This window comes from Stegostoma tigrinum, chromosome 17 (genome assembly GCF_030684315.1).
Source record: "Stegostoma tigrinum isolate sSteTig4 chromosome 17, sSteTig4.hap1, whole genome shotgun sequence".
Taxonomy (NCBI): domain Eukaryota; kingdom Metazoa; phylum Chordata; class Chondrichthyes; order Orectolobiformes; family Stegostomatidae; genus Stegostoma; species Stegostoma tigrinum.
In genome coordinates this window covers 30,857,072-30,881,496 of record NC_081370.1, presented here as the reverse complement: position 1 = coordinate 30,881,496, position 24,425 = coordinate 30,857,072, and the positions used below count along the sequence as shown (strand labels likewise).

At 43.5% G+C, this 24,425-nt stretch overlaps 1 protein-coding gene across 3 annotated transcripts in view; it reads right to left on the bottom strand.

Moving 5' to 3' along the window:
* pde3b (phosphodiesterase 3B) overlaps window positions 1-24,425 on the bottom strand; it is a 248,370-nt gene that overhangs the window by 109,237 nt on the left and 114,708 nt on the right. For all 3 annotated transcript variants that reach the window (XM_048545839.2, XM_048545840.2, XM_048545841.2), the window contains exon 2: window positions 735-788. In XM_048545839.2, coding sequence (XP_048401796.1) covers window positions 735-788 — 54 coding nt within the window. The remainder of the gene's footprint in view (window positions 1-734; window positions 789-24,425) is intronic.

Here is a 24,425-nt window from a genome sequence, read left to right as displayed (position 1 = left end):
GGTACTAATTAATGTCAGAAGTCAGCAAACTATAGTTTAAGTAGTATACAACAGAATTCTACAACAATGTAGAAGTGTGGCACACAGATGAGATGAATTAAAAACAAAAGCATGATCTCGTAATTTCTAAAAATGAAAAGACTATTCCTGGTTTCAAAACAAGTGATTAAAAGAAAAATGTCAGGGTTATCAGATTAGGTTACCTGTGATTGAAAATTTTCATCACTTCCAACTGCCTTCTGTTTGAAGCGTTTTCCAGAAGTAGTTGTAAATGGAAATTGTTTCACATTAAACAAAAACTAAAATGGCAGAGAAATCTATCCCATAAAACACATACCTTGCTCTCAGTCAATCATACCGAGCTATCTCAATTAGCCAAAACAAAAATAAAAACAGCTGCAGAAACTCAACAGATCTGGCAGCATCTCTGGAGAGAAAGCAGAGTTAATGTTTCAAGTCCAGTGACCTTTTTCAAATTCAGGCCAAGTTTCTCCAAAAGGTTCTGTTTCTCTATTAGATCATCTGCACCCACAGTTCTTTGTTCTACTTTAGTCTCAACTGTTGGTTCATCCTCGGCTGCAATTATCAACTGAAAACATTGCAGGAAACATCAGAAGGTCAGAACATGAATAGCAAATGTAAAATTGGATTTGCTTGTTCAAAATATAAAATTATTCTCAAAGCATTATATAATCATGCAGCAGAGTAGTTATTACTTCAAATTTGATTCTCACCTGATATTGATAATTTCTGAACCATTGTTTCAAGTCCCAGTCCCATAGGATCATCTGCAATGTAGGAAATGAGACATAATTAACATAATATAGTTGTAAAATATATCTGCATCATTCGTAGCAACCGAGTTAAATTAACTACACAGCTATCAATACCAGATTCCCACCCAACAAAGTATTTTTAATTTTTATTGGGAAAAGATGGAATGCAGAGAGACAGAATAAGGACAGAGTTGCAGGAAGAGAACAAGGAATAAGTACTTTGTTAATGCTAGAAGCAGCTGAGAGGCAGACTTTGGTTTTCAGTGAGGCAGCTATATATACAGAAAGCCCTTTACAAAAAGCAGAGCACTTTTTAAGCCACAAAAAATAGATGGAAAACAGTTTGAGCAAACTGTCAGAAGGAAAAAATTAATTAAGCCAGTATTTATCTTATACCCTCTTCTCACGTCCAATATTGCACCACAACTAGATGGGACAGTTTTCACTCCAGGCTGTCCTGGCCCTTGCTGTTTAAAACAAAATTAACATTTTGCCTTTCTACTGCCATGTTGAAAGAACGTCCCAAATGCTGTCTTGTTCTATAAAAGTGTGAAACTAGATCTGGATATGGTTTTCTTCCATTCAAATAGGTGAAAAATGTCCATCTTTTTAAAATCATCAAATGCAGGTAAAAACTCTTTATCTAACTTTTAACGTTTTAAAAAAAGGCAAGGTCCCCCGAACAGGTCACCTGGTTTCGACTGTGTAAGAAATGACATAAAAAGTCACGTGCGCAGCATTAAAAATTCTTCCTTTAATTACTTGCTAATCTATTTCCTATAACACCTGGCCATAACAGTTTCTGGACAATGTTCCGTTTTGTTATGAAACTTCCTTCTCATTGTCTGGTACGAATAACACTAGCACGTCTCTGTTCAGCAACAAGGCAGCAACTTACACCATCTTTAAAATGGCAAAATATCTCCAGTCATTAAACAGGAGCATCAGTAAACAAAAGTTTAACGCAGTTACAAAAAAAAATTTTCTGACATATATGCAAAACTGGAATCTAAGAGGTGCATTTTCAGGAATATATAAACATACGAACAAGGAACACATCTCCCACTAAGACACTCAGCCCTTTAGACCTGCTCAGCCATTCAATAAGAATCATGGCTGAGCTGATTTTCATTTGAACTCTACATTCCTGCATTCCTCCAATAATCTTTCATCCCTTTGGTGATTAAGAATCTATCTACCTTACCCTTAAAAAAATTAAAGGATTCTGCATTCACTGCCTTTTTAAGGAAGGGAATTCCAAAGACTCATAAGCCCAAAAGACAAAGTTTTCCTTATCTCTCTTTTATTTTTAAACTATGATCCCAGTTCTAGATTTTCTTACAAGAGGAAACGTCTTTTCCTCATCCACCTGGTCAAGTGCCCTCGGGATCTTGTATGTTTCAATTAAGTCAGGTCTGATTCTTCCGAACTCCAAAGGGCACAGGCCTAGCCTGTATAGCTTTTCCTCAAAGCGATCTGCTCATTTCAAGGATTGATCCAGTGAACATTCACTCAACTGCTTCCAATGCATTAAAATCCTTTCATAGTCACCAGTTCTGTACATCGTACTCCAGACAAGGTCACAGCAATACCTTGTGTAATTGAAGATGAACCTCCCTATTCTTGCATTCAATTTCACTCACAATAAAACATCACATTCTATTAGCTTTCCTAATTACTTGCTGCGCCTGCATGCTGATCTTCTGCGATTCACATAATAGGACACCCAGATCACTCTACAGCCTCTCACCACTGAGATAGTTTTTTCTTGTTCTTCCAGGCAAAATGGACAATTACACACTTTCCCACATTAAACTCAATTTGCCAGATCTTTGCCTACCCACATCTGTTTGTAGGCTCCTTTTATTTTCCTCACAACTCATTTTCCTGCCTATCTTTGCATTATCAGCAAATTCAATTCCTTCATCCAAATTATTCACATGAATTGTAGAGTTGACGCTCCAGCACCAAGCCCATGGCAAATACTTGTGATATTCTACTAGCGTGAAAATGACCCATTTTTCCCACATTCTGCATCCTGCTAGCTAATCTTTTATCCATGCCAATGCTACCCCAACACCATGAATGGTTATTTTCTATAATAACGTTTGATACAACACCTGATCAAATGCCTCCTCGAAATCCAAGTACAATCCGTACGTTGGTTTCTCTTATCCATAACATAAGTTACTTCAAGAACTCCAATAAATTAGTTAAACATGACAAAACTATGTTGGCTCTGTCCGATGACCTTAAATTTATCCAAGTGTCCCGCTATAACACATTTAATCATAGCTTCAGACACTTTCCATAGTACAGGTGTGAAGCCAGCTGCAATGTAGTTTCATGCATTTTACCTCCACCCACATTTTGACTAGAGGAGTTACATTCTTTATTTTCCAATCTAATGGAACCTTCTTCAAAGCTAACGACAGTTGGAAAATTAAAGCCAATACAATAAATCTTTCACTAGATACTTCTTTTAAAACCCGAGGATGATATCCATCAAGATCCAGGGAGTGTCTTAAATGAAAAAAAAAGACAAGAATGCAAGAAAGTGGAGGAATGCAAGAAAGAGAGGGCCAATCAGCCCTTCACGCCCACCTCACCCTCCGTGAGATCATGGCTGATCTTCTTACTTTAACATTACTTTCCAGCCCTGTAACTTTTGATGTTTTTAATATTTAGAGATTTAAGTCTCAGGCCCGAGTTTACTTCGTAACTGAACTCCCACAGCCTACTGAGGCAGACAATTACAAAATTCAACATGCCGTCAGTGAAGAAATTCCTTCCCATCCCAGTCCTAAATGGTTGGCCCCTTGTTCTGCATCCAAGTTTGAGAACTTCAGCTTAGTGAAATAGCTGTTCCTGCATCTGTCCTATAGAATTCTGAGAGAATTGTGTACGACAGAATGAGCTCACTCATTTTTCTCAGTTGTAGACTGGGTTTCTTTCTTTGAAAGTTTGATAATGCTTCCAGTTGTAGCTCATGGATCTCCTGGTTATTCTTGCCAAACAGTCTTGACGCTTCCTGGCAGAGCAGTGTTTTCCCTGGTGGCGTTTAAGATGGATTGAAGGACAGACAAAGTGTTGTGGACATTCAATGATTCCTGTTTGGTGAGCACTGTCAATTGGCTGTGAGGACTAACTCACAGCACTTCATTCAACCCTACGTCCAACATTGGATTTTCTTCAGCAGTGTGACTGCTGCAGGTGTCAAAGTCATAACTGGGCCAAGCTGCAGAAGACTGAAGACCAGATTAGTTGATTATCAGTTTAGCAGTCAATAGTGCCTTGAATGTAAAACTGTCCGCTAACCTTAAACTACCTTGTGGTGGTGTCAAATGGTTCTTTGCTCTTAAAGTCTATTTACTGGCAACGGTGCAGACATGGCAGGCCTGACAGAAAGTACAGATACAGATACGATCGAGTTAAAAATGTGGAGATGATTAAAGTCACAAAGCAAGAAAAGGGATGACAGTAGCAGCTGCACCTTAGGAACAGACTGCAGTGGCAACACATGGCAGGAAGTTCAAGTGACAGGATTAGACAGGGAGCCTTTCAAAAGTAAAATAAACAAAAATGCAGACAACAATTGAAACGTGCTCTAAAATCTCTTGAATCTCCTTCATCAATAACACATGTTGGACCTATTTTTATATGCATTCTCTGTTGAATGAATGGTTTGTTCTCTTTTCATTTTATGGACCTGAAAACTTGGAAAGAGCCGCATTTTGTCATTCATTATTGAACATACAGTCAAAATCTTTGATATCTGCTGGCAACTGAGCATAATTATGGAACGTGTATTTAAACTTGACGTGATACCGAAATTTCACGGCATGTGCTTGGAGGACCACAAAGACTTGGGCCATGTCAGGAGTGAATTAGTGCAAAACACCCTTTGTCTCTTGGAACAGGGCTGAAATTTGGAAGGATTATCTCTTCTAAGCATTGAACCGAGGTACTACACATAATGCAGAAAACACACCCAGCCATCAATCTGACACTCATATTATGCTTTAAAACATCTGTGAAATCAAAGAAGGTCTTTATTTCACAAGCTTTAGGAAAATATCACACACACACACAAAACTAACTGAATTAAGAACTTCCACTCGTGCTGTTCAATCTCATTGCAAAAACACATGACAAAGCTACACCTTATTGAATGGAGGCACCATCATAACTAAATGCTTATGGATTTATTTTAATATTGAAGAGAAATAACAAAAAAACAAGCTATCAAATCATTTTGTCTTGCAGTCATAGGGACAAGATTGCAAAATACCAAACCGCAATGTGAATAACAGTTTATACTGTGTGAGAAAAAGGATGTCGATTAAAAAAAAATCCACTTTAGTTTAAAGTAAGTTTTTCATTTTTTAAGTTTACCTTCTTTTTAAAAGGACCAGTTATTCAAGTTTGAAAACTAAAATTTAGAGTGATATTAAATGTATGCACATGACAACTGAAATGAACTCCACGGAGGTCAGTATCCCCTCAGCAAATCACCCTTTGTTTACAGAGATAATGGAAACTGCAGATGCTGGAGAATTCCAAGATAATAAAATGTGAGGCTGGATGAACACAGCAGGCCAAGCAGCATCTCAGGAGCACAAAAGCTGACGTTTCGGGCCTAGACCCTTCATCAGAGAGGGGGATGGGGAGAGGGAACTGGAACAAATAGGGAGAGAGGGGGAGGCGGACCGAAGATGGAGAGTAAAGAAGATAGGTGGAGAGAGTATAGGTGGGGAGGTAGGGAGGAGATAGGTCAGTCCAGGGAAGACGGACAGGTCAAGGAGGTGGGATGAGGTTAGTAGGTAGCTGGGGGTGCGGCTTGGGGTGGGAGGAAGGGATGGGTGAGAGGAAGAACCGGTTAGGGAGGCAGAGACAGGTTGGACTGGTTTTGGGATGCAGTGGGTGGGGGGGGGAAAGAGCTGGGCTGGTTGTGTGGTGCAGTGGGGGGAGGGGACGAACTGGGCTGGTTTAGGGATGCAGTAGGGGAAGGGGAGATTTTGAAACTGGTGAAGTCCACATTGATACCATATGGCTGCAGGGTTCCCAGGCGGAATATGAGTTGCTGTTCCTGCAACCTTCGGGTGGCATCATTGTGGCACTGCAGGAGGCCCATGATGGACATGTCATTCTAAAGAATGGGAGGGGGAGTGGAAATGGTTTGCGACTGGGAGGTGCAGTTGTTTGTTGCGAACTGAGCGGAGGTGTTCTGCAAAGCGGTCCCCAAGCCTCCGCTTGGTTTCCCCAATGTAGAGGAAGCCGCACCGGGTACAATGGATGCAGTATACCACATTGGCAGATGTGCAGGTGAACCTCTGCTTAATGTGGAATGTCATCTTGGGGCCTGGGATAGGGGTGAGGGAGGAGGTGTGGGGACAAGTTAGCATTTCCTGCGGTTGCAGGGGAAGGTGCCGGGTGTGGTGGGGTTGGAGGGCAGTGTGGAGCGAACAAGGGAGTCACGGAGAGAGTGGTCTCTCCGGAAAGCAGACAGGGGAGGGGACGGAAAAATGTCTTGGGTGGTGGGGTCGGATTGTAAATGGCGGACATGTCGGAGGATGATGCGTTGTATCCGGAGGTTGGTAGGGTGGTGTGTGAGAACGGGGGGTATCCTCTTAGGGCGGTTGTGGCGGCGGCGGGGTGTGAGGGATGTGTTGCGGGAAATACGGGAGACGCGGTCAAGGGCGTTCTCGATCACTGTGGGGGGAAAGTTGCGGTCCTTAAAGAACTTGGACATCTGGGATGTGCGGGAGTGGAATGTCTTATCGTGGGAGCAGATGCGGCGGAGGCGGAGGAATTGGGAATAGGAGATGGAATTTTTGCAGGAGGGTGGGTGGGAGGAGGTGTATTCTAGGTAGCTGTGGGAGTCGGTGGGCTTGAAATGGACATCAGTTACAAGCTGGTTGCCTGAGATGGAGACTGAGAGGTCTAGGAAGGTGAGGGATGTGCTGGAGATGGCCCAGGTGAACTGAAGGTTGGGGTGGAAGGTGTTGGTGAAGTGGATGAACTGTTCGAGCTCCTCTGGGGAGCAAGAGGCGGTGCCGATACAGTCATCAATGTACCGGAGGAAGAGGTGGGGTTTGGGGCCTGTGTAGGTGCGGAAGAGGGACTGTTCCACGTAACCTACAAAGAGGCAGGCATAGCTGGGGCCCATGCGGGTGCCCATGGCCACCCCCTTAGTCTGTACTGTTCCACGTAACCTACAAAGAGGCAGGCATAGCTGGGGCCCATGCGGGTGCCCATGGCCACCCCCTTACATCTGCCAATGTGGTATACTGCATCCACTGTACCCGGTGCGGCTTCCTCTACATTGGGGAAACCAAGCGGAGGCTTGGGGACCGCTTTGCAGAACACCTCCGCTCAGTTCGCAACAAACAACTGCACCTCCCAGTCGCAAACCATTTCCACTCCCCCTCCCATTCTCTAGATGACATGTCCATCATGGGCCTCCTGCACTGCCACAATGATGCCACCCGAAGGTTGCAGGAACAGCAACTCATATTCCGCCTGGGAACCCTGCAGCCATATGGTATCAATGTGGACTTCACCAGTTTCAAAATCTCCCCTTCCCCTACTGCATCCCTAAACCAGCCCAGTTCGTCCCCTCCCCCCACTGCACCACACAACCAGCCCAGCTCTTCCCCCCCACCCACTGCATCCCAAAACCAGTCCAACCTGTCTCTGCCTCCCTAACCGGTTCTTCCTCTCACCCATCCCTTCCTCCCACCCCAAGCCGCACCCCCAGCTACCTACTAACCTCATCCCACCTCCTTGACCTGTCCGTCTTCTCTGGACTGACCTATCCCCTCCCTACCTCCCCACCTATACTCTCTCCACCTATCTTCTTTACTCTCCATCTTCGGTCCGCCTCCCCCTCTCTCCCTATTTATTCCAGTTCCCTCTCCCCATCCCCCTCTCTGATGAAGGGTCTAGGCCCGAAACGTCAGCTTTTGTGCTCCTGAGATGCTGCTTGGCCTGCTGTGTTCATCCAGCCTCACATTTTATTACCCTTTGTTTACACATGGTCTGGCTTCCTCAGAGCCGGCCCTCAGACTGAACAGAACCTCTGACACTCCTGCTCTCATCTGTCAGCCAAGGCTACCTGTTTAGAACAAAAACAAAGCTGCTGGAAAAGTGCAGCAGGCCTGGCAGCATCTGTGAAGGAGAAAACATAGTTAACGTTTCAGGTCTGGTGACCCTCTTCAGAAACGGACCCGAAACGTTAACTTTTCTCCTTCACAGTTACTGCCAGGCTTGCTGCGCTTTTCCAGCAACTTTGTTTTTATTCCTGATTTACAGCATCCGCAGTTCTTTTTGTTTTTGTTTTACCTGATTGGATCAGAATAACAGCCCCAATCAGGGAATTCATATGCTATGACATTGATCTGGGTTACCTCATGACAATCTCTACATCCCTCCCCTCTAAGCTCAAGGGCATAGACTAGCTTTTTCCGTAGCTCCTCCTTGGGCATTTTAGCACCAAATAAAGTTCGTATAACTCTGCCTCTGATGGAAACATGTAATGCACTGAAGAGCGGCATGTAAAAAACAGTAGCTCGCCTCTTGTGCGCAGAGTATTTTGTCAAAAATTAACTCTCTTCTTCAGGCGACAGGTATCAACGGGGTGACATCCAGCGTGACTGTCTCAGATCTTCAACACATGAGAGGGAGAACTCTGGTTGTTCCTCTGGAAAGGTTGTTCATCAGCTGGGCAGGTTTTGCTCCTGCATGGTTTTGCAAGGAACTGGGACAGTTTTGTCTCTTGTGAAGCTATGGGCTGTTACTTTAAGCCTCCTTTCGAAGTTTGGACTGATATTTCTGCCAGAGCATTGGATGCTCAATGGTATGGACCTGTCCTTGTGTATGGAATACCATTCAACCTCAGGAAATACTCAAATTCCCTGCAGGTAAACGATGGCTCGTCATCTGTGAGTAACACACCTGGAAGTCTGTGTGTTGAAAAATATGCATGCAGTTGATTTATCGTCGTCCCCGTGTTTGACAAATGAACTCGATGCATGTCCAGCCACTTTCAGTGGGCGTCCAAAATGACTAAGAACATTGAGTCCACAAAAGGACCTGCATAGTTGACGTGTACCCGAGCCCAGGGTTTACAAGGGCATTCTCATGAATTTGCGGTAACTCTAAGCAGTAATTTTTACCTTTGCTGGCACTCCTCTAAGTTTCCCTTGCAGGGATTTGTGATCTGTCATAATTACAAATTTACATCCGCAAAGGTGTTGGTGTACTTCTAGGTTCCAAGTATGACTGCCAAACCTGCCTTCTCTATCTGAGTGTATTTACATTTTGTATTAGCTATTCATGCACCATCGAGCATCACTTTCCACTGGGCCACCTATGAGCTAATTCTACCCTGATGCCATACGGGAAGGCATTGCATGTCACTATCACATCTCACATGGGATCATAGTGTGTCAGCACCTTAGGGGATGATAGCTGTTTCTTCACCTCCTTGAAAACCATGGCTTAGCTACATGACCATATCCAAGGCTGGCCCTTCTTGAGGTGCAAAGGTGTTAGAATGGCAGCCAGGTTATGTATGGACATTTTGCAATTATTTACCAGTCCAAGCAAAGATCCAAGCTTTGTTACAAACGTGGGAGCCAGGTCATCTTTGATTGTCCTCACTTTATCCTCCAACAAGTGTAACCTGGTCTTGTCGATTCTGTAGCCCAAGTAGATCAACCGGCGTGCCGGGAAGATATATTTTTGCCTTCTAAGGCATACACTTACCTGGGAGAAATGTCTAAGGACTATATCCAAGCCTTTCAGCTGGAGAGAGACTTGCTAGCATTATTGGTACCTGACAATGGAAGGGAATTTCTTAATAAACAGAACATTGTCGAGAAAGTTCGATGACCAGATGTTATAGGAAATAGATTAGCAAGTAATTAAAGGAAGTATTTTTATGCAATGAACATGACTTTCTAATACACTTTACTAAGCTCCTATTCATCTTACCTTTATTATCTTCCCTGCATGTCAACTTGATAAGTGATGACCTGGACATCATAAATATTTTCCACTGTCTGCTGAAAAATTGCACAGGCTGACAACACCCCAAATGACAGTGTTGTATGTAGGTATAAACCCTCATGTGTATTAATTGCAGCATACTTCTGGGAATCCTCATCTATCTACAACTGCAAGTATGAATGGCTAATGTCCAGCTTTGTGAAGGACAGCCACCCTGGCAGCTTTGCATATAAATCCTCTTTGGAGGACACTGGGTATGTATCCAGTTGCTAAAAGCAATTTACTCTTGTTTAGAAGTCCTGCAAACTAACCCGTCAGACTTGAAATCAGCACAACCTGTTGCCCATTCCACAAACTGGACTGGTTTCATGATTCCTTCGCTTTCCATCCTTCTGACTTCTGCCTGTGCTTTTCCCTGTAAGGAAAATGGGCATTGTGTAGGCCTTGCAGAATCGTGGAATTGCTTCCTGGTCAACATGCAAGGTGGCCTTGGCTCCTTTGATAGTCCCTAGACCTTCCTAAAAAAATATCCAGATATTTAATTAGGAGTATGCGCAGATAGCCATTTTCTAGTCAAAAATGTTGAGATGATCTCAGTGAATTTTTCTCATATAATTTCATTCCATTAAGTTTAGGCCCATGTCTTTACTACAATCAGTGGTAATTGAACCAGCTTCTCATAAGAGACCAGAACTGAAGTTGTACCCTTATTCTGTAAATGCTCCCCAGTATAGGTTCTCAGTCTAGCCGAGGTTTTGCACAAACAATAAGGGTTGAAGTCCAGAGTGAATTTTGTTAAAGAATAGTTCTGTGATCACTGAATTTGATGTAGGGGAGAGTGGTTATGGTTTCTGGGCACGTTTTGTCTGTTTGTTTGGGTTTGTTGCTGAATGTTGCTCAAATGAACACAGTCCGCTGATTTCTCAGCAACAAACCCAAACAAACAGACAAGACGTGCCCGGAAACCATAACCACTCTCCCCTACATCAAAGACATTTCCGAAATGACTGCCAGGCTACTCAGACCTCTTGGCATCATGGTAGCCCACAAACCCACCAACACACTAAAACGGCAGCTAATGAATTTAAAAGACCCTATACAGACAACAAGCAAAACAAATGTCATTTACAAAATACCTTGTAAGAACTGTGACAAACACTACGTTAGACAAACAGGCAGAAAACTAGCCACCAGGATGCATGAACATCAACTAGCCACAAAAAGACATGATCCACTATCACTAGTATCCTTACATACAGACGAGGAAGGACACCACTCTGATTGGGACAACACATCCATCCTAGGACAAGCCAAACGGAGACAAGCACGAGAATTCCTAGAAGCATGGCATTCCAACCAGAGCTCCATCAACAAACACATTGATTTGGAGCCCATCTACCATCCTCTGAGAAAAAAGAACAGGAAATGACATCACCAATGCAGGAAACAACATCACCAACCCAAGGAAACCTAAACAGATAAATAGAAAGGGGGACATAACACCAGCGCTTCACCGGAGGCTCACTGATGATGCGACCTAGAATGGTATCGAAACTACCTTCCAGCTGAGGATTATATGTTCTGCTGGGATATATTCCACAATGTAAGATGTCATTTTATCTATCAAACTACTCATTAGCGGGAGTTGAGTACTGCAAATGTTCTCAAATTAAAAAGTGCCAGTTTTAGTACATCAGAAAAATGTTAGAGCTATAAATGCAATAATACAAGAAAACTTTAAACCCTTACATCACAGTCTGGCTCACAACATCAAAGTTCAGGATGGAAAGTCTTTCAACTCATGAAAAGCAGTCCCTGGAAATTTATTCACTTTGATTAGGCAACATTATCAAAGATAATATTTCAGAACTTTAATACATTACTGGTGGAATTTTCACATTCCCTGGGCAATGACAAGTTACTAGAGGAATTATGAAGAAAACAGAATCCCAAAATAGAAAGGTCAGATATTAAACCCAGTCAGAATGGTGAGACAAGAATCTCGCTAATGAGTCCTACTTGCATCTTCTCATCACTTTCTATTCTCGCTTCATTTAAATGTGGATACTATTCTCATGCAATGGAACTAGACGGCAACAATTCCAGGCACTAAAGTCGGAGCAAGTACCTTGTGGCTCCAGCTTGCCATTTGCATCTTGGGGGTGCTCCATGGATAGCAACCAGCAGCATCCTCAGTCCGTGGAGGTTGGCATTGGACATGCATCAGCCTCACCAAATCACCAGGGTACATCTCCAATGCACTTTGACTTGTACTTAGAAGCACCTCACCATCTTGCATTGTAATGTTGCTGCCAAGCCATTTTAGGGGCAAGTATAGGAATCTATCTCATACATCAGAGCAGGGTCCACATCTAAGGGCCCTTTGCTTGCTTTCTTACTGCAGGTTCACCTTGCACTTGCTTAATACTCAGTATCGTAGACTTACTTTTTTACGCATTTCTGCCTTGCTTTTTTTGCGCTTTTCTGCTTCATTTCTAACACACAATTCATAGTCTTCTTTCTTGCTTTGCCTTTTACGATATGCATAAAGCCAGGTATCTTATGGTTTTCAGCAGTAATCCATTAAGGGACTGGACATACAATTTTTGCCAGCAGCTTACACAGCAAACGAGAAAATGTTCTTCAACCAAATGGCCATGTTTCAAAGTCCTAGGGGAGGAATTCTCAGTCAAGGGGGTTACTATCAATCAGAAAGTGTAACTACAGTTGGTCAAGTGCAGCACCTGGTCTAAGTCCGGAGGCTTGGACACGGTCAGTCAGCTGCCCATTCACGTATCATACTGCCCAAGGAATGGTTCACAGTTACTCCTGAAGGTTGACTGCAGTCAGGGGAATTAGCAGCAAGTCAATCAGCAAACGACAGAGAAGTCAAGAGGGGGGTCTGGTCACGCATCAGCCGAGTTGTCCTTTGAAGTCAGTGAGAGGGGTGAGCTATGATCTGTCATGCAGTCTGTTCACCGAAAGTCAAAGTGGTTTCTCAGGACCACTGCTATGGTAGGAAAGTTGGGGAAGTCAGCATTGGAAACAGTATGATTTAGCAAAATACTTAACACAAGGCACAACTCAATTCATAAAGCTGGAGATGATATTGCTTCAGGGGACATGGGTCACTCAGGGTGCAGTGTATCATTTTGGCTAGCACAGCTAAGCTTTAGTCCTGGGACGCAGCTGGAAATGTTGTGAGGTGAGGTCTTAAACAAAAGTGTTGGATGGGAAATGTGTGGAAGCTCAGTGTTATTCCGTTGACAAGGAGTACAAGGAAGAAAGGGACATGAAGGTTTGGGTGAATCACATTGAATAATGTGTTGGGACAGTCACATTGAATAATGCGTTGAGCCTGCGACTCACTCCGTGAAACATAGCCTGTGCAGCCTTTCATGCTGAAAAGCAAATGCACAATGGAAATAAACAATGGTTGCGACAACACAGAAATAGGTGAGGTGCCTTTTTTTTGGGTCCGAGGACATGGGCTGTACTTTGTGATATGAAACTCTTACAAAGGGCAATTGCATTTACCAAGCAGAGACAGTACAGTCTGGAGTTATCTTAATCATAGCACCCGAAATATGCAGTAAATAATGAAGTGGACTACAAATCCCTGCCACACACAATGTTGCGCACATCATTTCATAATGATCATAGTCTTGCTTTTGAACAGACGGGATCAAAGGTGACCTTCAAAGGTCTACTTGCAAGGCACACATTAGAAAGAAAACAAATCCAGTGTCAGAAAAGTTATGAGCTGACTTCCTCTCACCTTGAAATAAGTATTTGCTAACATGTTCTTATATGCAATTCAGTCTTTTTTGAGTGATGCAGGGGCAATGGGATTGAACTACAAGGTTTCAGTAATCCTAATGAATTTACAATCTCCCAGTATATTGTGCAACATGCTTTGTACAGCCCACATAAGAAAAAGGTCCACTATACCAAAGTTCCACGTACAGGCATTCCATGTCAAAATCCTCACTGTCTCACTGTATCGAGGACTATGCTGAAAAGTCATATTTATAAGATACAAATGTTGACTGTTTTTATTACTAAGAACCTGCTCTCTCTCTAATATTCTCCATATAGACAGTAAGTTTTGACAACATAGCTGGATTCCTTCAGGTGCAGGACAACAGCCTGTACACACACTACTTTGAAAGTGCCATACGATAACACTGTGACCGCTTCGACAAAAAGGGTTCCATTTCATCAATGTACAAGTCATCTATAAACAGTGATATGACATCTTACAAGTCTGCACCCAAGGAGCCTGATATTTATGCCCTTATGAACTCAAATACCTGGCTTGTTTCAAGAACCAGATAGATGCCTTATAAAAATGGTTAATGGATATGAGGACTATCCTGGGCAACTGGAACTGATGACCCTGCTAAGCAACCTCAGACCAAGACCAAACATATGTAAAATGCTGCCCATTTTTTCAGAACAGCCATTATGGAGCATATGATAGGGAGCCCGAAGATGGTTTTTAAACGCCAGGATTGGACACAGGTGGAAGGGTTTGGTGGCAGTGTGTGCTATCAGTGCTCTACACATCACAGCCAGGCAAAGTGGGGGTATCACAGATGCTGAAAACCTGGTACAGCAACAGAAGAATTCAAAGCAGGAAGATGAGCACACTAAGCAGGAAAAATACCACCCTCAATATGACTGCAATACAACATGAGGCGCAACAAGCCACACAGGACTTAACTGATGCCAGCTTCCAAGAGATCAGAGTTTGGCGAAGTGATCATTCATTTACTATGAATTCATTGTTTCTTGAATTGCAAGCAACCCCTCTTTGCTCCCAGAAGAAAATGAGCTTTTCTTTTTGCTTAACTTTGATCTTCCTGTTGCTCAATAAAATGTTTCAATTGCTTCAAGGCTTTATACCAGTAACAATAGCAAGATGAAAGTCATGGAAAGAGGCAAGATGCCAACAGTACTGATGTAGAGGGACAAAAGGTACAGAAAGTTAAGGCACTATATCACAAACACCAATGACTTGTTTTTTTTCAGATCCCTTCAATTCCTTTCACTCTTTGCAGAAGATACAAGGTTATGGACACACTGAAATTGCTTCTAAAGCTCAGCAGGTCTGGCAGCATCTGTAGAGAGAAAACAGAATTAATGTTTCCGGTCCAGTCACTTTTTCAGAATTGATTGTAGCTCAGAAAAGGTTGGTATATATGCTGAACATGGAGTGGGGAAAGGGGGTAGGAATGAACGATAGGTGGAGATGGAGAGAAAGAGAGAAAGAAAAACAGCTGGGCAGGCACAGGAATGTGTAGAAGTGAGCCTGGTAAAATGAACTGCTGCTAATGGGGTCCATTAGTGGCTGACAATGTTGTTTGTGATCGGAGCCCAAGTGATGTCAAGGCCTGGTTTGTGGAGGCTAGGGTAAGGACATGGGAGAACATGATCAAACACTAGAATTGTTGAACTCGATACTGAGTCCAGAAGATTGCAGGGTTGCCAAGCGGAAAATGAGATGTTGTTCTTCCAGCTTTCGCTGAACTTCACCAGAGCACTGCAGCATGCCTGAGACAGAGATGTTGGCCAACAAACATGGTGATTTGTTGAAATGGCAGGCAATTGGAAGCTCAATGTTATTTTCTTAAACAGGACGGAGGTGGTCTACAAAGTGGTCACCCAGTCAGCGCTTCGTCTCCACCATGTGGTAAGCATTGAATCCACAGATGAGATTGAGTGAAGTGCAGGTAAATAGCTGCTTAACCTGGATGGTACGTCTAGATAGTGAAGTGGAAAAAAGCAAAGAGACAGGTGTTACAAATTCAGCCACTGCATGAGGCAGTGCCAAAGAAGTCTGGGGAGGTGCAGGAATGGAGGAGAAATACTGACATAAAATCATGGACTGAGAGTAGCTTGGATCTTGCAGCTGTTCCTAAGATTGCAAACTTACTTCAAGGTTTACTTCTAGATTTCTTACAGTTCTACCATTTTAGTAGTATAAGGTTTTTATTTTGATTCATTTTTCGCTCTTTGATAGTCAAAAGCGCAAAAAAAGTGTTTTCTTTTTTAAATCAAGTTGTGTTAACAAAGCTTTTGCACAGGTCTACAACATAGATGACTCAAGTTATTTTTACCTGCAAAAAGAAATATGCTTAGGAGAGATTTTTTTAAAAATCGCTAAAGAGATTTTTTTTAATGACAGAGGAGAGTTTATTCACCATGGACGTCCAGTCCCTGTACACCTGCATTCCGCATGGAGATGGCCTCAAGGCCCTCCGCTTCTTCCTGTCCCGCAGGCCCGACCAGGCCCCCTCCACCGACACACTCATCCGCCTAGCTGAACTCGTCCTCACACTCAACAACTTCTCTTTTGACTCCTCCCACTTCCTACAGACTAAGGAGGTGGCCATGGGCACCCGCATGGGCCCCAGCTGTGCCTGCCTCTTTGTAGGTTACGTGGAACAGTCCCTCTTCCGCACCTACACAGGCCCCAAACCCCACCTCTTCCTCCGGTACATTGATGACTGTATCGGCGCCGCCTCTTGCTCCCCAGAGGAGCTCGAACAGTTCATCCCCTTCACCAACACCTTCCACCCCAACCTTCAGTTCACCTGGGCCATCTCCAGCACATCCCTCACCTTCCTGGACCTCTCAGTCTCCATCTCAGGCAACCAGCTTGTAACTGATGTCCATTTCAAGCCCACCGACTCCCACAGCTACCTAGAATACACCTCCTCCCACCCACCCTCCTGCAAAAATTCCATCCCCTATTCCCAATTCCTCCGCCTCCGCCGCATCTGCTCCCATGATAAGACATTCCACTCCCGCACATCCCAGATGTCCAAGTTCTTTAAGGACCGCAACTTTCCCCCCACGGTGATCGAGAACGCCCTTGACCGCGTCTCCCGCATTTCCCGCGACACATCCCTCACACCCCGCCCCCGCCACAACCGCCCCAAGAGGATCCCCCTCGTTCTCACACACCACCCTACCAACCTCCGGATACAACGCATTATCCTCCGACACTTCCGCCATTTACAATCCGACCCCACCACCCAAGACATTTTTCCATCCCCTCCCCTGTCTGCTTTCCGGAGAGACCACTCTCTCCGTGACTCCCTTGTTCGCTCCACACTGCCCTCCAACCCCACCACACCCGGCACCTTCCCCTGCAACCGCAGGAAATGCTACACTTGTCCCCACACCTCCTCCCTCACCCCCATCCCAGGCCCCAAGATGACATTCCACATTAAGCAGAGGTTCACCTGCACATCTGCCAATGTGGTATACTGCATCCACTGTACCCGGTGCGGCTTCCTCTACATTGGGGAAACCAAGCGGAGGCTTGGGGACCGCTTTGCAGAACACCTCCGCTCAGTTCGCAACAAACAACTGCACCTCCCAGTCGCAAACCATTTCCACTCCCCCTCCCATTCTCTTGATGACACGTCCATCATGGGCCTCCTGCACTGCCACAATGATGCCACCCGAAGGTTGCAGGAACAGCAACTCATATTCCGCCTGGGAACCCTGCAGCCATATGGTATCAATGTGGACTTCACCAGTTTCAAAATCTCCCCTTCCCCTACTGCATCCCTAAACCAGCCCAGTTCATCCCCTACCCCACTGCACCACACAACCAGCCCAGCTCTTCCCCCCCCACCCACTGCATCCCAAAACCAGTCCAACCTGTCTCTGCCTCCCTAACCGGTTCTTCCTCTCACCCATCCCTTCCTCCCACCCCAAGCCGCACCCCCAGCTACCTACTAACCTCATCCCACCTCCTTGACCTGTCCGTCTCCCCTGGACTGACCTATCCCCTCCCTACCTCCCCACCTACACTCTCTCCACCTATCTTCTTTACTCTCCATCTTCGGTCCGCCTCCCCCTCTCTCCCTATTTATTCCAGTTCCCTCCCCCCATCCCCCTCTCTGATGAAGGGTCTAGGCCCGAAACGTCAGCTTTTGTGCTCCTGAGATGCTGCTTGGCCTGCTGTGTTCATCCAGCCTCACATTTTATTATCTTGGAATCTCCAGCATCTGCAGTTCCCATTATCTCTGATACTATTTATTTTGAAACCGTTGTATTTACGGAGCTTTTGGAGAAGTCTACTCACAGACAGCTCTGGCGAGAGATTTCTTTTAATAAGATTGAAAGCTGTCTGCTGGACCACTTCAGGAGTGTTTGATTGTTCAGCTAAGTGGTTGATTTTATTTAAGATTTATAGGTTTGACAGTTTTTTAAAAAATTTGCATACCTAACATTAATTCTTTGGGTAAGGAAATATAGTTTATTTTATATATATGGTGCTTTTGAAAGCTGCTTCTTTTTAGGTTTAATGTCATTGAGGGTGTACAAGAGCCACAGAGTTAGATGGCGAGTAGATTGATAGAATTCATGGCAAAGCAGAATCGGTGGATGACTGTCAAGAAAGGTAAGAAGATAGCTGAGAAGACTCCTGTGGTTATTCCTTTCTCAAACAGAAAACAGAAGAGGTAATCAGATCTTGGGCACAAGAATGAATCTTGTGTTAGGCTGGGTTTGACAAAATTTAAAAGAATAATTATTGTAGGGGATTCTCCTGCCAAAAGCACAGACAAGGAGTTCTACGGCAGTGAGCATAAATCGAGGACAGTCTGTTGCTTTCCAGGTGCCAGGATTAAGGACATTTTGAAATATTTGAAGCATATTGTTAAAAGGGAGAGTGAGAATATTGTAGACATTGGTAGCAATAACCCAGTTAGGGAAAAGATTAAGGTTTTACAGGACGTAAGAGGCTAGGTAGAAGGTTCAAAACCGTATCTCAAAAGTAGCAATCTCTGGTTTACCCCTGGTGCCATGCTCAAATGAGGTAAAGAATAAATGAATAAAGAAGATAGATCACTGACTAATGGGGTAGTGTAATGTCCAGGGATTCAGGTTCTGGGATCATTGGGTTCCTGTCTGGGACAGAAGAGGCCTGTCCAAACAGTTACACCTGTACTGGAATGGGACCTATAGCCTTGCAGAGAGATTTGCTACATCTATTAAACCAGTGTGCATGTGCATGTGTGCATGTGCGCGTTTAATTCCCAAGTAGCAGAGTAAATAGAAAGATCAAAAAGGATGTTGTTGAATCTGAAAAGAACAACCGATTAGAAAAGACAGAAAAGAGGAAGTCAAATAACAAAGTCACTCTGGAAGAATTAAACTGCAATTATTTCAATGCAAGGATTCTTACAGGTAAGGCTGATGGGCTCAGATCATTTTTGGGAACGTGGGATTGGGACATCACAGCTATTACAGAAACTTAGTTAAGGACAGGACTGGCAACTCAATGTTCCAGGTGTCAGATGCGATAGGAAGGATAGAAAAGGAGGCAAAATGAGGAGAGGGTGTGGCATTTTTGAATTACAAAAACATTACTGCTGTAAATATAGGAAATAGTCTCAAAAATCGTCCAGTGAAAATACTGAGATGGAAATTGGAAATAAGAAAGGCATGATCACCTTGATGGGATTGAACTCCAGTCACGCCCAACAGAGGAAAATTCAGGAACAAATATGTGGAGGGATTTCAAATATATGGATGAATAATACAGTTGTAATAGTACGTGATTTTAATTTTCCAAACAATGTTTGGGTTTACAATTGTGTTAAAGGTATGGATGGTGAGGAATTTGTTAAATGTGTTCAAGAAGTTTTTTTAATCAGTATGTAACTATTTCTCCAAGAGAAGGAGCAAAACTTGACCTTCTCTTGGGTAATAAGACAAAGCAAGTGACTGAAGCGATAGCAGGGGAGCACTTTGGGTTAGTGATCATACTTTTATTTAAAATAGTGATGGAAAAGGATAAGCCTTCTGTAAACATTACTATTTTTAAAAGGAGTAAGACAAATTTTAGAGGTACGGAACAAGAATGTTCAAAAGTTGACTAGAATCGACCTTTTGCAGGTGAAGACATGGCCGATGACTGGGAGGCTTTCAAAAGTGGGATAAACAGCATTCTGAGTCATAATGCTCTCGATGGAGTGAAAGAGAAGGCTAGTAAGATTAGAGAACAATGGATGAATAAGAATATTGAGAGTTTAGTCAAGAATAAAACAGAATCCTGTATTAGATATAGATGACTGGGTTCAAATGAATCTCTTGAACAGCATAAAGAATGCAAGGGCATTCTTAAGAAGGCAAAAACGGGACATGAGATAACCTTGGCAAAAAAGATTAAGGGTAATCCAAAGTGATTCTACAAGTACTTTAAGAGCAAGAGAGCAATTAGACAAAGAGTACGACCCCTTAAAAACGAAACCAATCATCTTTCTGTTGAACCTAAGGAGATGGAAGAGATGTTAAATGAATATTCGATGTCCATTTTTATTGTGGAGAAAGAAATGGAGGCTTGGGAATTCAGGGAAATAAAATTGATGTTTTGAAAACCACCCACTTCACCTTTAATGGCCAAATAAATGAACAGATCAATGGGACTCCACGGGATCACCTATCTCTGGGCTACTAGCTGAAGCAGTGATGCAGAGACTTGAAAGCATGGCCCCTCCACTAATCCTACCAAAACTATAGATACGCTACGTGGACAACACCTTTGTCATTATTAAACAGGCCAAACTAGAGGAGATACACAAACTAATGAACACGCTCACTGGAATCAGATCCACCAGAGAAGAGGAAGAGAATTAATAGCTCCCATCCTGGACATCATGGTAGAATGCAGGACCAATGGGGAATTCCTAACAAAGGTACACAGGAAAGCCATACACTCCGACCAAGTGCTGAATTTCAACAGCAACCACCCTAACACACACAAACAAAGGTGCACGAGAACATTATTTAACAACAACACGCTGCAGCAGCACAGAACTAAGCCAAAAAGAAGAACAGTGCCTCTTCCAAGTATTCAAAAAACTGGGTCAGAAGATGCCTATTACACGAACAACACCAGGAAGATACTACACGCCCTGACACACTCATCACACTACCTTTCATCAGGAACACATCTGAACTGACCAGAAGACTCCTACGATGACTGAGTATCAGAGTAGCACACAAACCCACATCATCCCTATGCCAAATGCTCACTCAAACCAAAGACCCACTACCCACTATGGACAGGACCAATGTCATATAAAAGATTCCCTACAAAGACTGCGACAAACATTACATTGGACGAACAGGAAGGAAGTTAACCACAACAGTACACAAACATCAACTGGCAACAAAAAGACATGACCAATACTCACTAATCTCCATCCACATGGATAAGGAAAACCACCAATTTGATTGGGACAACACCAGGATCCTGGGACAGGTGAAGTAGAGTCATGCACAGGAATTCCTCGAGGCCTGGTTCTCCATTAAGAAAGCCACCAATAAACACAGAGCTAGACCACAAATACACTCCACTGTGAAGGAATGCCGGAAGTGAGGTAATCCAGCTCAAAGGACACCAGAGCTTAAATGACAGGCGAGAAAACACAACAGTGCTTCATCACAGGGTGCGCTGATGATGTTACCCAGCAGGGCAGTGAAACGTCTGTGGAACAACGAACAGCTTAGCGAGCCAACTAACCATATTATCCACAACCTGAACTACAAATCTACTCTAAAACCTGAAACAGTTCACATTACAGAAAAGAAAGTGCTAGAGGTCTTAGAAAATACAAAGATGGATAAATCTCTGGGATTGAATCGAGTGTATCCCAGGATATTGTGGGATATTACGGACGAAATTGTGGGGCCCCTTGCAGAAATATTTGTATCATCCACAACTGCAGGTGAGGTGCCGGATGACTGGAGAGTGGCTGATGTTGTGCCTTTCTTTAAACAGGTTTGTCAGAAGAAGGCTGGAAACTATGGGCCTTTGAATCTGACTTCAAGCTATTGTTGTTGTTAGATAAGTTGTTGGAAATGATTCTGAAAGATTATATTTATATGCATTTGGAGAAGCAAGGAATAACTGCAGATAGTGAGCAAGGTTTTGTGGGAAAATTATGTCTCACAAATGTGATTAAGTTTTTTGATCAAGTAACCAAGAAGATTGATGAGGGCAGAGCAGTAGACATTGTTTACTTAGGTCTTAGCAAAGCCTTTGACAAGGTTCTGCATGGTAGACCAATTAGTAAAGTTAGATCACATGGGATTCAAGGTGAGCTCATCCATGAGATATAAAAATGGCTCAAAGGCAGGAGACAGGAAGTAATGGTAAATTATTGTTTTTCGGATTGGAGGCCTGTTACCAGCAGTGTTCCACAGGCATCAATGCAGGGTCCTCTTTTGTTTGTCATTCATGTAAATGATTTAGTTTGTACATGACACCAAAATGGCAGTATAATGACAGTGAAGAAGGTTGTCTAAAATTATAGAGAGATCTTGATCAATTGAGTCCAAGATAACAAAGTGTGAAGCTGGATGAACACAGCAGGCCAAGCAGCATCTCAGGAGCATAAAAGCTGACGTTTTGGGCCTAGACCCTTCGTCATCCTTGATCAGTTGAGTCATTGGGCTAAGGAGTGGCAAATGGAGTTTAATCTGGATAAATGCGAGATACTGCATTTTGGTAAAACGAACAACAGCAAAACTTATACAATTAGAGTTAGAGTTTTGGATAGTGTAGCAGAACAGAGAGATCTAAGGGTTCAGGTACATAATTCTTTGAAGTTTGCATCACATGTAGACAGGGTGGTTAAGGCGGCATTTAGTGCACTTGCCTTCATTGCTCAGACCTTTGAGAATCGGAGTTGGGGAGTCACATTGCTATTGTACAAGACATTGGTGAGGCCTCTTCTGGAGCACGGTGTCCAGTTCTAGTCATCCTGTTATGGGAAGGATATTATTAAGCTGGAGAAGTTTCAGAAGAGATTTACCAGAAATGGACAGTTTGAGTGATAAGGAGATGTTGTCCACTGGAGAGCAGGAGGTTAAGAGGTGACCTTATAGAAGTTTATAAAATTACGACAGGTATAATAGGGTGCATGTCAAGTGTCTTTTCCCTAGGGTAGGGGTTTTCAAGGCAAGGGGGCATATTTTAAGGTGACAGGGGAAAGATTTTAAAAAGACATTACGGGCATTTCTTTTTAAACACAGAATGGATCTTGTGTGGATTGAACTTCCAGAGAAAGTGGTGGATGCTAGTTTGGTTTCAATGTTTAAAAGACATGGATAAGTACATGAATAAGGAATGTTTGCAGGTTATGGGCCAAGTGCAGGTAAGTGGGACTAGTTTAGTTTGTGAATATGGTCGGCATGGACTGTTGTCCAAAGGGTGTATTTCCATGCTGCATGACTCTACACCTCGAAGTGACTGCATGACTCTACGTCTCCAGGTGTCTTGGAGGAAACAGTCCCTCCGAAAGGCTGACAAGGGAGGAAACGGGAATATATGCCTCATGATTGCATCTCGCTGGAGGGGTGGAAAAGGCAGCTAATGATCCTCTGGATGTGGATGCTGATGGGACAGTAAGTGAAGATGACAGGAAAACTATTGCTGTTGTGGGAGGGAAGAGAAAAGGTAAGGGCTTAAGTAAAGGTCAGACAGGGCTGTGTGCCCCAGTCAACCATGATGGTGAGAATTCCTCAGTTGAGGAAGAAGGTGGACATTTTTGAGGGCCCTTGTTGAAATTGATATTACTGGAACAGGTGCAACAGAGACAGACAAACTAGAAGAACAGAACAGAATCTTTACAGGAAGCAGGGTGTGAGGATGTAGAGTTAACATAACTGTGGGAGTAAGTGGGTTTGTAATGGATATTAGTGCCAAAACCATTCCCAGAAATGGGCACAGAGATGTTGAGGAAGGGAATGGAGAAATCAGAGATGGACCAGGTGAAGGTGAGAACTGGGTGAAAATTAGGAATGAAATAGGTAAACCTTTCCAACTCCAGAGAAGAGAGGGAAGCAGCACTGATCATGTCATCAACGTACCAGAGGCAGCGTTTTGGACTGGGGCCCAAGTAGAACTGGAACAAGGGATTTTCCATAACTGGAGCACATGTTGGTACCCACCGGCACACCTAAAGGGCCTAAAGGAAATGGGAAGAGTTAAAGGAGATGATGTTCAAAGTGACGACAAGTTTAGTCAGGCAGAACTGAGATGGTGGTGGATGGGGTGGTTCAGGCCTTTCTTCGAGGAAAAAGCAGCGAGCCATGAGGCCTCCTGATGGTAGATGATGACGTAAAGGTTTTGCACATTCACAGTAAAGAGAAGGTGGCTGAAGCCCACAAACTGGAAATTTTGAAAATGATTGAAGAAGAAGAATCATGGATGGAAGGACAAGGAGGGAATACCCACATCCATGGGAATATGGACAGATTTTCTCTCATTGGAAATTATCAGAGCCTGGGAGTCTAGCTGTACAACTGTCATTTGCCCTTGTCACTTTCAGCCCAAGTCTAGGTCTTGCTGCATATGGGCACAGACCAATGTTCTGTCTGAAGAGTTGTAAGTGATACTGATTAATGAGCAATTATTAGTAAAGAAACCAACTTTTGACCTCCTTACAGAGAAAAGATCATTAGTCCAACCATCCTCAGCTGGTGCTCTAAAGCACAATAGTTTGAGGAACTCTTGTAGCAATCTTTTCAGATTGTGAAGGGGAAGCAATGGTCCAGTGGTAATACTGCTAGACTTTTAACCTGAGACACAGGGAACGTTCTGGG